We start from the raw sequence: 13,008 nt of genomic DNA, 5'->3' as shown, positions 1-13,008 counted from the left end.
CTTGCACACATACTATCAAAAGATGATGTGTCCTGTCGTAGCAATCGACGCCAGGTATTTTGGTCTGATGATGTAGATTCCCAGGATTTTGGATTGATTTTGAATTTTTTCATGGCGTTTTTGCATGTATCCTTGAATTTTAGCTTTGGTCTTCCTTTTGTTCTCAACCTACATGACAGTTCACTGAAGAGGATTTCTTGGGGAAGAAGTTCGTCTCCCATTTCTTCTCACATGACCAAGCCATCATAGTCTTCTGCTGTTGAGGATCACTATCAGGCTAGGTGTGCCAGATCTTGACAGGACATCTGCATTTGAAACTTTATCTTGCCAGCTGATATTCATAATTCTGCAGAGGCAGAAAAGATGGAAGTTGTTCAATTTTTTTTCCTGGTTCTAGTAGGTGGTCCATTCCTCAGAACCTCATAGCAGGATATTCGATACGCATGCCTGGTAGGGGAGTATCTTTGTTTCCACTGTCAGCTTAGGATTGTTCCATGCTCATTCCGTAAGTCTGCCAAAAATCATAGCTGCCTTCCTGATTCTGACATTCAGGTCTTTGTCCATGGATAGACTCACAGTGCCAGTAAATCCAAGGTACCAGAATTGTTGAACCACATCTAGTGGGCTGTTACCCAGAATGACACTGGGTCACTAAGATACACCTTGAGTGAATATAACAGTTTTCTTCATGCTTATGTCAAGGGAAAACAACTTTCAGGCTCTGGATAGAGAATCCATAAGTGACTATAGTGGGTCTTCATTATGAGTGACAAGAACTGCATCATCTGCAAAGAGGAGTTCCCTGATGCAGACTTTCTTGACCTTAGTTATGGCCTTAAGTCTTGCCAGATTGTAGACAGAGCCATCTAATCTTGTGCGTAGAAATACCTTGCTGCGTGAGTTTTGAAATGCGCAATTTAGTAGAACTGAGAAGAATATGCCAAAGAGGGTAGGGGCAAGAACACACCCTTGTTTGACTCCAATGTTCACTGCAAATGGTTCCAATGTAGATCCATCATATTGCACTGTTGCTTTCATGTTTTTGTTAAAGTATGTTATGAACCTGAGTAGGGTCGGCAGACAGCCAATCATGGTTAATACTCTGTTTAGTCCTGATTTACTGACTGTGTGAAACGTCTTTGCTATGTCCACAAATGCTATGAATAACAGCTTTCCTTGTTCTCTGCATTTTTCCTGTAGTTGTCGAAGTGATAAAATCATATCCATTGTTGACTTGCCAGCCCTGAAGCTACATTGTTTTTCCGGATAGACTCGATCTGCAAGTTTTTGCAGGCATTTGAGAATGACACGGGGAAATGCTTTCCTGTGATGCTCAGTAAAGAGATGCATCTGTAGTTGTTGCAGTCACCCTTGTTGACTTTGTTTTTATAGAGAGTGATGATGCTTGCATCCTTCATGTCATGTGGGACATCACCTGCTCTCCAACATTTTAGGAGTAAATCACAGAGGAAAGGGAAGAGCACAGCCTTGTTTGCCTTCAGGACTTCAGCTGGAATTCTGTCATTTCCCTGTGCTTTTCCATTGGAGAGAGCATTAAGAGCTTGAGGAAGTTCTTCTTTTGTAGGCTCTGCATCTAGCTCAGACATTTCTGGAAGAGTTGAAATGAGGTCATCAAGTTCAGGTTGTACTGTACACTCATGGGAATAAAGACCTGAGTAGTGTTCCACCCATCTGGACATTTGCAGCTTTTTGTCTGTAATCACCTGTCCATGCTTCAGTAGGGTGACTTTGGTAATGTTTGGTCCGAGTGCTTTCTTCAATCCATCATACGTGGTTTTCAGGTCGCCCAAATCAGATGCCTTTTGAATATTAGAACATAGGTCGGCCCAATACTTGTTTGCACACTGCCTGGATTCTCTCTGAAGAGCAGAGCTTGCATGTTGAAATTGATCTCTTGTGCTTTGAGATGGGTTCTTTATGATATTCAGATGTGCCTTGTGTTTTTCTTCAAGAAGAGGCCTAAAAATGTCAGCATTTTTCATTGATCCAGTCTTTGTTAGAGAATTTACATGTTCCAAAGGCAGATTTGGAACACTCATATATTGCATCTCTCAGCATGGACCATGTTTCATCAATGGTTTGTTGGTCAGGTTTGTGTTCCATTTTGCGAGTGAGATCATCTGCAAAGACAGAGCATTTCAGCGCATCTCTGGTATTGAGGGTATTGATTTTTGACTTATTGCATTCCTTTGTCATTTAGAATTTCTTTGGGATGATTTGCACTCTGCTGATGATCAAGGAGTCATCCGTGTCACAATCTGCACTGTGATACGTGTGTGTAATTTCCACAGCATACCAGTCCTGCATACCAGTACAAGGTCAAGTTGATGCCAGTAACCAGATCTGGGGTGGAGCTAAGAAACCTTGTGATACTCTTTCAAGTAAAGAAAGTATTAGTGATGCAGAGCTGATTCTGAGAGCTGCATTCAAGAAGCCTCTGACCATTTTTGTTCATTTTCCCAATACCGTGATGACCAACGCAGAGGGGCCAAGAGTGATGGTCACGTCCAACTCTAGCACTGACATCGCCAAGGATGTACAGTTGTTTGCCAGTTGGAAAGGAGTCAATAACTTTCTGAAGATTATAATAAAAGCAGTCCTTGTCTTCGGCGCATGATGCCAACATGGGTGCATAAGCACTGATGATATTGACATATCCTGGCTTGGAGCAGAGCTTCAGGGATATAATACATTGAGATTCAGCTGTGGGCGTATTGATAGATTTCAGCAGATTGTTCCAAACAGCAAATCCACCTCCACAGAGGCAGTGTTCCCCTGAACTCAAGCCCTTCCAGAAGAAAGCATAGCTGGTTTCTTTCACTGACCCAGCATCTGCCAACCTGGCTTCCTGGCGGGCAGTGATGTCGACGTTCTGTTTGTGTAGCTGTTGATCTATGACTGCTGTTTTGTGTATGGAGTCAGTTTTCATAAGGTCATGGGCAGATTCAAGCCCTGGGCCCACACATTCCAGCTACTGAGACGCAGGCAAGTTGATTTATTATTTCGCTTTTTGGTGGGTAAATCATAACATCTACTTATTGATTTTTGGTCTATCCCCACGCACCCAATGAGGAAGGCAGATGTGGCAGGTCAGTACCTTATTGACTGGGAGCTGCCTGGCTTGAGGCAGATGGTAGCTGACCAGTGGGGTGTGATGACTCCTCCCACCAATGAAAGTGACCTATGGCATCCTCCTCTTCACCAGTTGAGGAGGGCTCCTAACCTGTAACTGCCACTTCCTGTGTTGTTTCCATGCCATCAGCAAGGATGGAGGGTCCTCTCCATTTGGCACCCTCTTACACGCTGCATTGCCTGGGCTAGTGTTTGGAGTAAGTGTGTTGCTCAAGTGGTACTACCCCCCACTCGGTTGCCCCAGTTGAATCCAAAGGAAAGACAGAAGTCAGTATGTTCTGAACTGAGGTGACTGCAAGTAGATGCCAGAAAGCAGGTTTGATGAATCTTCCCTGCTAACTGTCTTAGAGTCTTCATTCCGGATTTTATGTTTGGGTTTACTCCCAGTCTTTGGATTTCCCGAACCTACCTGCAAGGCAGTGGGGATAGTGATGGTGCTGAAATTACATATACCATGCTGTTCATGGGGCAAAAAAGGATGAAAGAGACAGTCATATTTCATGCTGCAATTCTTTCAGGTGGCACCCCAAGATCTCCAGCTGCTGAAATACCGCTCGTTCACTCTAGAGCCGTGTCTACACGTGCACGCTACTTCGAAGTAGTGGCACTAATTTCGAAATAGCGCCCGTCACGGCTACACGTGTTGGGCGCTATTTCGATGTTAACATCGACGTTAGGTGGCGAGACGTCGAAGCCGCTAACCCCATGAGGGGATGGGAATAGCACCCTACTTCGAAGTAGGGCACGTGTAGCCAATCCGCTTCCTGCAACATTGAAATAGCGGGGTCCGCCATGGTGGCCATCAGCTGAGGGGTTGAGAGACGCTCTCTCTCCAGCCCCTGCGGGGCTCTATGGTCACCGTGTGCAGCAGCCCTTAGCCCAGGGCTTCTGGCTGCTGCTGCTGCAGCTGGGGATCCATGCTGCATGCACAGGGTCTGCAACCAGTTGTCGGCTCTGTGGATCTTGTGTTGCTTAGTGCAACTGTGTCTGGGAGGGGCCCTTTAAGGGAGCAGCTTGCTGTTGAGTCCGCCCTGTAACCCTGTCTGCAGCTGTGCCTGGCACCCTTATTTCGATGTGTGCTACTTTGGCGTGTAGACGTTCCCTCGCAGCGCCTATTTCGATGTGGTGCTGCGCAACGTCGATGTTGAACGTCGACGTTGCCAGCCCTGGAGGACGTGTAGACGTTATTCATCGAAATAGCCTATTTCGATGTCGCTACATCGAAATAAGCTACTTCGATGTAGGCTTCACGTGTAGACGTAGCCTAGGTGTTACTGTCCACTAATAACAAATCAGACATGAGCTTTCTGTGTTAAAATGATCCCCTAGCTACATATAGCCAATATGAGTCACTGTCTAGGAACTTGCATAATGACATTTTCAATGTGACCAAAAATTGAGTTTCCCTTTCACAGAGTCTTCTGCAGAAAATGGGAATAACTAGGTCAGCTTACATCAAGAATGATTTGAGGGGGTAGAAGTTTATACAGCAGAAGCAGGGGCCAGATTCATTCTTAGTGTAGCTCAACATAATTACATTAGGGTTGACAGTAAGTAGCGGGAGACAGAAGTTGGAAAATGAACCTCATACAGCTCTCGTTACAGCTAACAGGCCAGGGTGCCAGCTGGTGCAAGTCAGTGCAGTTCCTCTGACTCCAACACAGCTTTGCTGATTTATATCAGTTCAGACTCCCCTCACTTCCAGCCCTTTGCAAATATTTTTAAATGACACGAAACACTGAAGGGGAAATAAGAAACAATTTCCTGTTTAAAGCTCAAATGGTTTCTGTTCTGGCTCCTAGACAGGCTCCACGTGCATCCAAGTTGTTTTTTGTTTCCCCACAGCAGCAATCCAGAAAAGCAGACCTGGAAGGGCCATTGACCAAACAAGACTTAAGTACAAATAAGCCCTTGAGAATGGATTGCTGCAATCTACAGGAAATTACAGAGATGCACAGGATGCAACCTACCTCACAGGACACACATACAGAGGACGTCTAGAGACGAAGGAGGTGAGCAAATAGAAGAGTGGTGAAAAGAACCCTGAAGTAGCCCCCAAGTTCATGAGGTTGAATCACAGCATAAAGCCATACACAAAGATAAACTGCTCCTGTGCTTATGTACGCTCTATATCAACTTGCAAGACATCTCAAAAGGCCAACTCTTTAACACAGCAAATATCTTCAGCCCTTTGCCATTCTGGTTGGAGAGAGATTTCGATTTTGGTTTCAGGGACGTGTGTCACTGGACTAGTGTGGGTTACATTGGAACTTTATATATAAATATGGAATTGAGCTAAAATCTGTGGCAAATATGTAAATTTAGTTATTAGCACTAAAAGTCTTTGTTACAACTATAAAACAGATGGAGAGTAAACAAACACGTCAATTATTCATTAGAATTTAGAGGCAAAAACATCCCTTTGCCTTTCCTCTAAGAGAAGGGTCTAATGAGATTGTCCAATGAAATGGTCTGTAAACCCAAAGCAATTAATGAGAAGCAGCAGGAAGCTCTGCACAAGGCTACAAAGTGTTTTAGTGCTGCAAAAAACAGAGGTGGGAAAAGTACCTAAAACATTACTCGAGTAAAAGTATAGCTTCTGGGTGTGTGTGTGTGTGTGGCAGGGGTACTTAAGTCTCTCTCACATACAGCACATCTTGATTGTACTCAAGTATCCAGAAATGAAAGCAGATGTGCTTTTACTCAAGTAACTTTTAGCGTACTTCTTCCACCTCTGGCAAAAAGGAACTTAGTCTCTTGACTCATACATAGCGTGACCATGTCTTCCCCACCCAAATATGGGACAAGGGGAATGATACTGTCCAGGCCAAAATGGGACGGATGGTGTAGGATGGAAATTTCGGAGGCAGGTTATGGTTTGTGCTAAAGACCCCCTATTTGGTTCCTAAAGTCTGGCATAGACCTATAGTCACCCTACCTGGGAGTCAGAAGGTAGCTGCCCTGCGGGGGCTCTTACCCTCCCACTGAAGCTCCCAGCTTCCACCAGCTGGGGGTTCATCGTGGTGCTGCTCTGGCTCCCCCAGCTGAGGGAAGCTGGGGTGGGGACAGCCACACTGCTGTGCGTGTCCAGCTCTGCCTCCCCCTGCCAAGGGAAGCTGGCAGTGGGGAGCTACAGTGCAGGTCTGGCTCCTGGCTCCCACAGTGGGGTAAAGCTGAGGGGCAGCCGTGCCACTGTGGGGGCACTGGGAGAAGCTGGGAAACATCAGCACTGCTGCGCGGGTCCGGCTCCCAGCTCCCCCAGGGGGGTGAAGTTGGACACCACTGCAGGAGAGCTGGGGGAAGCTGGGGAGCAGCTGAGCCGCCATGGAGAAGCAGGGGGAAACGGGCAGCGGCCGCCTGAAAATATGGGGCAATTAGGCCTTCAGACAAAATAAATTGGGATGTCATTCTGGCGTGCCAAATACAGGGCTGTCCTGCCAAAACAGGCACAGATGGTCACCCTAATCATACATTCAAGAACTTTTCATGCAGCCACCTGAAGCAGCAGCCACCTGGAAAGAGATGGACTGTAAGGAATTAAACCAAATGGCACACATAAAATGTGGTGATGCAAACTCTCCGCAGTTCATCACAGACTTCTGGTTATTGCTCAGAAACTGACCTGCTCAGAACTTCAGTAGTTTAAAGTATTTCTCTACCCTACATGTATTTTCTCCTCCTGCAGAAATCCCTTTCAGGGCACAGTTTTTTGTAATCAAACAGCAGAAAGGCAGTTCAGCTCTGGTTTGTGTTTCATGAGCAATAAGCAATGATCAGGTGAGGCAAAGTGGTAAGATAGAGACATTTGTGCATTATGTGGAGGGTCTATGGTTTGACTGTGTCTACACTTGCCCCCTTCTTCAAAGGGGGCGTGGTAATCAGGTTGATGGGAGACTACTAATGAAGTGCTGCAATGAATATGCAGCACTTAATTAGGTTAACTATCCCCCATGCTGACTTTGAAGTGTCAAACTTCAAAGTGGTGGCACGCTGCAGCACTTCATTAGTAATCTTCCATCAGCCTGATTACCATAACCCCTTCGAAGTCTGCGGCAAGTGTAGACAAAGCCTTTGAGAGAGCTGCCTAGCTTCCCATTACATTCCTAAACACCAGAGTGTCTTAATGAATTCAGCCCCTCCTGAAACCTCACTCTCTAACTCCAGTTCCCCACACCATGCTACTACTGGCAGTTACAAGAGGATCACTTAAAGTAACATGTTTGAAAATGTATTGTGAAATTGCTATGGCTCCCTGATTCTTTGCCCCAGCCCCCACAAGGAGCAGAACTGCTTGAGGGTGAATCTAACATGAACCAGCTGGCTTGCTGAGGTACCTGTTGTAATTAATTAAACAAGTATATCACCAGTTTAAACCCCCTTCACCTTGTTCTGAAACAAAATAAATAATATTTTACTTTGTACTTCCTTGTGTGATCACTGAATCCTACTTTGCACTCAACCTACAGAAGATTCAATATCTGTAAGTGTAACATTATCAACTTTAGAACTGTTTTGTATTAGCAGGCACTCACGTATCTGAGGAGGTATTTGTTCTAGGACACAAATTGTCCTAATTATTTGAGAGCACTGATGCAGCACTACAAGTACTGCTTTTGAATTTCCATGGCTTTGAAAACCAACCTTTTTTTTTTAAATTGTTGGGCAAGATTTCCAAGCCTCCAAAAGAGAAAAGTGATCACCTCTGGTCAGAGCCTATGGATTTTATAGTACTACCCTTCCTCAGGAGATTGTTTTTAATGGTGCTTTTAGTAATATTAAGGACATGCAGGCAACTTTGTAAACTGGATTATTATTATTATTATCTGGATTATTTATAACCCACAGAAACCTACCACATCAATTTCCAGCCTTTCATTACTAGACCACCTTCCTTTCAACAGTCATTCCTATGGTACTGCATTTATTTAAGCCAGTGTTTCACAAACTATTAATTACTTATTTTAGGTATTTATATGGTTGTCTCTCCCCCTGGCCCTATTAGCAGAGTATCTGAGCACTTCACCATTTTTAAAGTACAGTAAACTCTTTCATTACTGGCATTCTACCACCTGTAACTCTCAAATAACTGGCATTTTAGCTATAAGTAAATTTTAGTTATGTTTTTAAGTACAGCAAATACTTTGAAAGTAAATACAAATAAATACAGCAAAAACAGTAAAAATAGGCTGTGTCTACACTAGCAAGTTCTTTTGAAAGATTTTTCGAAAGAAGGGAGCTCTTTCAAAAGAGCCTATGGAGAAGCTACACACAAAAAGCATTCTTTCAAAAGTAAGTCTAAAGAATGTGGTGCTCCTTTCGAAATCACTCTTCCTTTCCCGTTTCAGGAAGCACACCCCCTTTGGGAATCTTTAGAAAGAAAATGCGTGTAAATGCTCTGCAGGGCCCTTCTTTTCAAAGAACAGTTTTCATTTTCAATTCCTGACCTGTTGTTTCAAAAGAATGGGGGCTGTGTAGACGCTCTTTTTCAAAAGAGCAGATGACTCTTTTGATCTGCTTTTTTGTGCATGGATGTACTCTTTCTAAAGAAGCTCTTTTGGAAGAGCTTCTTTCGAAAGATCTCTGTAGTGTAGACGTAGCCTTGAAGTTTACAGTGTACAATTCTCTCGTTGGCAAATAAAGTACTCTGAATACATTTTTGTTTGCTTCTTCATATCTAATCTTGTTTTTCTTTAGTGTTATGCATTGGTAGGTATACCTCTCTATTATTCAGAATATTTGAATATCTGGCAACTTCCTGATCCCAGGGCTGCCGGATAGGAAAGAGTTTACTGTACTTATCCTCACAGTGCTATGGTAAGGTAAAGAAGTAACTGAGGCACCAACAGGCTTAATGCCTTACTCCAGGTTATGCAAGATTGTGGTGGGGCAAGGACTTGAGTTTAGGCCTTCTAATCCCTAGGTTAGTGCCTTAGCCCCATGACCATCCTCTCACTCCTTACAGCAGTGCCAAGTGGCCGTGATGTGGCAGGTGCTGCGTGTGCATAAAGTAAAAGACAGTCCCTGACAAAGATTTTACAATCTCAATAAAAAAGGAAAGATTATTATTCCCATTTTACAGGTGGAGATCTAAGATGCACAGAGACTGAGTTATCCATGGTCACACAAAAACATGGAGCAGACGTGGGAATATCATCCTTCCACATGTATTTTCTGGGCCCTCCCAAAAACAGGTCTCCAGGCAGGTCAGCAATCTTCCATTAAAAACATTCAAAAATGAGAATTTTCTTGCCATCTCCTTGGGAAAGTCAGCACTATCAATGCTTAGCACATAGGCCAATCTGAGATACTGTAGCTATTTAATTCACATGGAAATAACATGGTATCCCCTAGTGCATGCGGAGCATGGTATCTCTTCTGTTCTGGAAGATGAACATGTGCTACAATCACAGTCTAGGAGGGAGCATGCATGCTGCTTGCCAGCCTGACTGGTGAACCAGTTAGGGGATGGCCAAAATCCCTCCCCCCCAAAAGGGATTCTTGTCCTTCATCCCAAAAAAGTGAACGGGTGCTATTAGATTCAGAACCAGGACTCCCACTACTCCACTCATTTGCTTGCTTTCCATGGTGTCTGCCCCCTCCATTTTAAATGTCTGAATGTTTTTTAACTTGAGTCTCCCACCCTAAAAGAGAGTGCAGTATCCTAGAGGGCAGGCCTTTCTCATTCATTCCTATTGAGTGTGTGGTACATCGTTATACAGTAAGTAGGCCGGGGAGAGAGAGGGTCTTTATATCCAGGTGGTTAGGAACTCGTACAATCAGAGACTCAAGCTCAAATCCCTGCTGAAATTATTATTAGATTATCCATCAGGCAGAGGGGAGTACTGAACTCAGGTCTTGCATATCCTAGATAAGGGCCCTAACCACTGTGCGTGTGTCTACACTAGAGAGTTTTGTAGACAAAACTGGGGTTTGTAGACAAAATTCATGGAGCGCCTATGCACAAAATGTGATTTGTCAAAAGAAACTGTTGACTGAAAGAGCTGTGTAGACGCTCCAGGGGACCTTCTGTTGACAGAGCAGCTCAAAAGATCGATCTGCTTTTATGTGTAGACAGGATCTTTTGACAAAAGTTTTGTTGGAACAGCTCATCCAACAGTAACTTCTGTAGACAGATAATTCTAGTGCAGATGTAGCCTGTGATAAAACTTAGATATAGGACTAGCAGAATTCTAATTTTATAATTTCGATGGCTACCACTGATGGTTATTTTTAAGCCTTTTAATGATTATTGAATTAATTTTTTATAGTTACACAAAATTTTGGGTTCTAAACTTGTTTGTACTTTTTACTTACTAAATTTTTGCATGCCTGGGAAATTATGGGGCGTGTGTCACACAATACTTATTTAATGTCAGCAGACACTGAGATTCAACAAGTTAAAGTTTTCTGACAGTTCAAACAAAATTTCACTTGTTACAACATACAAAATGAAATATATTCAAAATCAAACTTGAGATCACAAGCAGCATATTTCTCACTTTGCCTACCGACCATTTCAGTTATTACCAATGGAAATTTTTTTGCTAGCTTGTGGTTGTATGGTGCAATCAATGCTTACTGACAAAAAACAAACCCTTCTAAGCCCTCTTGTAAGTGTGACTAACGTTACTTCCTCCCCTCTCTCTCCGCTCTGTGAATCTAGCCCTTATAAACTTCTGGAAATAACATGTCTTGTGTTGAATGAAATGTTTGTTTGACCCTATTCACCTACATTTTTCCCCAAATTTTCATATTCAGTTAAAACCGAAATAAATTATTATTTATTTTTTTCAATTTTGGGGAACTGCCATATGACTGCAACATCAATTATTTGCCCACCTCTGTTTGTATCAGCTACTATTTTAAAGAACAGGCTAAACTGGTGTGAGCTGGCATGAAGGGCATGGAGGCAGAGCACGCAAAACTAAAGTAACTTACAGCTTTTAGGATTGCTACTGCATCCTTCTGGAGCCAGGTGGGGTAAGCAACTTCATCATTGAGAATGGCTTCAAAGAGGTCATCTTCATTCTCGGCTTCAAAAGGGGCATGGCCACATAGCATCTCGTAAAGCAGCACCCCCATAGCCCACCAATCTACATCAGGACCATAGAGCATCTCCTGCAGAATCTACAATGGGAATTTGGAAAAGGGATAAATATCAGTTACAAGGCTTAACTTTTCTTTTACTAAGCAGGGAGAAAACGGATTATGGAATATTAATATGAACATAACATATCACTGTATAAGAACTACTTGTGCTTGCTGCTGCGCTTACCATTCCTCCTTTCTCATAGCCCCTGTGTGATGTGCATTCCCAGCTGGCAGCCCACTGATTTACAAATCACATAAGCAAGGGCTCTGCCAGGTGTACTCCCTTTGTCCATCCTGCTTGGGAACACACTCTTTAAAATAACGTGCTGAGCAAGAGCTTGCCAGGAGATAAAGAGTTTCTCAAGTCCAATTGTTCCAGTGAGGTGTATCTGCTAGGACTGTGGCTTGAACCTCTGCCTTCCCATTTGCCTCTCAGAAGGAAATGTTTACATGGCTCCAAAAACACAAGTAAGTGTGAGATCAGGGGGCAGAGGAACCATAACCACAGGGCAGTGCTTCCCAAACTGTATTCTGCGAGCTACGGCAAAGCGTTCCGTCATTGAAATTGAGTAACGGAGGTCTCTTCCCCATTCTCAGGAAAAGAAAAATGAATTATGGGATGGAATTTCTCAATTTTACTGTTTTCTTGAAATGACTATACAGTAACCAATTTTGTGTGTGTTTTATTAATGTCTGGTTTCATTATTATTTGTTGAGCTGCCTTTACTATACAATTTAATTCAAATTTAAATTACATAATTAAATTATAATTATATAATTAAATTATAATTTAAATTATTATTAATTATAATTTAATTAATATTATGACATATTTTCTGTTCGTAATGTTTCTCATGGTATGATGATATATACAAGATAAAGTGTTCTACAGAAAGCACCATGACATCCAAGTGTTCCACGATCAGAAAAAGTTTGGGAACTGCTGCCACAGAGCATAAATCCACTAGCATTTCAGAAGCCTGTACAGCACCATGAGTACACCTGGCAGAAGTTAGAGTGAAGAGGCTTCTTAAAGCTGTATTTATTCATTTTTAAATTAGACAGATGAATGGCAAGAGGGGAACACATCAAGACATGGAAGGGAGTTGGGGGATTATGGGAGACAGAGGTCTGCTTTCAACTACACTATGCTGGAACTCGTGGCATTTTCTGCAATCAGCCTTTTGGAAGCTGCAGTCTGGCACCCATGTTTTTCAAGCTGCATTTTCTCTTCTCTCAGTAGAGCTGATGCCCTTGCCCATAACAACTTGCAGATTTGTTTAGCTATCACTAGCCCACAGGGTTGTAAATCTAGTGTCCTTCTGAGACCAAACTTTCCACCTCTCAGCCACAGAAGATGCACCCAAATTAAGTGGTGAGCTCATCTTGTCGCTTTTAAACCAGACCTCTTAACTGCACAGTGGATTTTCCAGTGAATAAGGGTTTCCTGTACCTCTGGAGCAATGTAGTCCGGTGTGCCACAAAACGTTGCTGTTGTAATTCCATCACGAATTCCTTCTTTGCACATGCCAAAGTCTGCCAACTTGCAGTGGCCCTCATGATCCAGCAACACATTATCCAGCTTCAGATCCCTGAAACAACAAGAATTATGATTATTATTTAAATTGCTACATACTAGGAGCTGTATGACTCCACAGGAAGACACAATCCCTACTTTCCAGAGCTTAAAATAAAGCCTGGACAAAACACATTATCACTGGATTGAGTGGATGACTGCACCATCAAACAAATTGTGTGTATGAA

At 43.0% G+C, this 13,008-nt stretch overlaps 1 protein-coding gene across 1 annotated transcript in view; it reads right to left on the bottom strand.

Moving 5' to 3' along the window:
* PRKCH (protein kinase C eta) overlaps positions 1 to 13,008 on the bottom strand; it is a 187,121-nt gene that overhangs the window by 22,451 nt on the left and 151,662 nt on the right. Inside the window, exons 11-12 of the mRNA XM_074998675.1 lie at positions 12,698 to 12,836; positions 11,092 to 11,280 (exon numbers count right to left, since the gene is read on the bottom strand). Of these exons, the coding sequence (XP_074854776.1) occupies positions 11,092 to 11,280; positions 12,698 to 12,836 (328 nt within the window). The remainder of the gene's footprint in view (positions 1 to 11,091; positions 11,281 to 12,697; positions 12,837 to 13,008) is intronic.

The sequence above is a fragment of the Carettochelys insculpta genome, chromosome 6, assembly GCF_033958435.1.
Source record: "Carettochelys insculpta isolate YL-2023 chromosome 6, ASM3395843v1, whole genome shotgun sequence".
Classification (NCBI taxonomy): domain Eukaryota; kingdom Metazoa; phylum Chordata; order Testudines; family Carettochelyidae; genus Carettochelys; species Carettochelys insculpta.
This window is presented reverse-complemented; position numbering and strand designations above follow the sequence as displayed.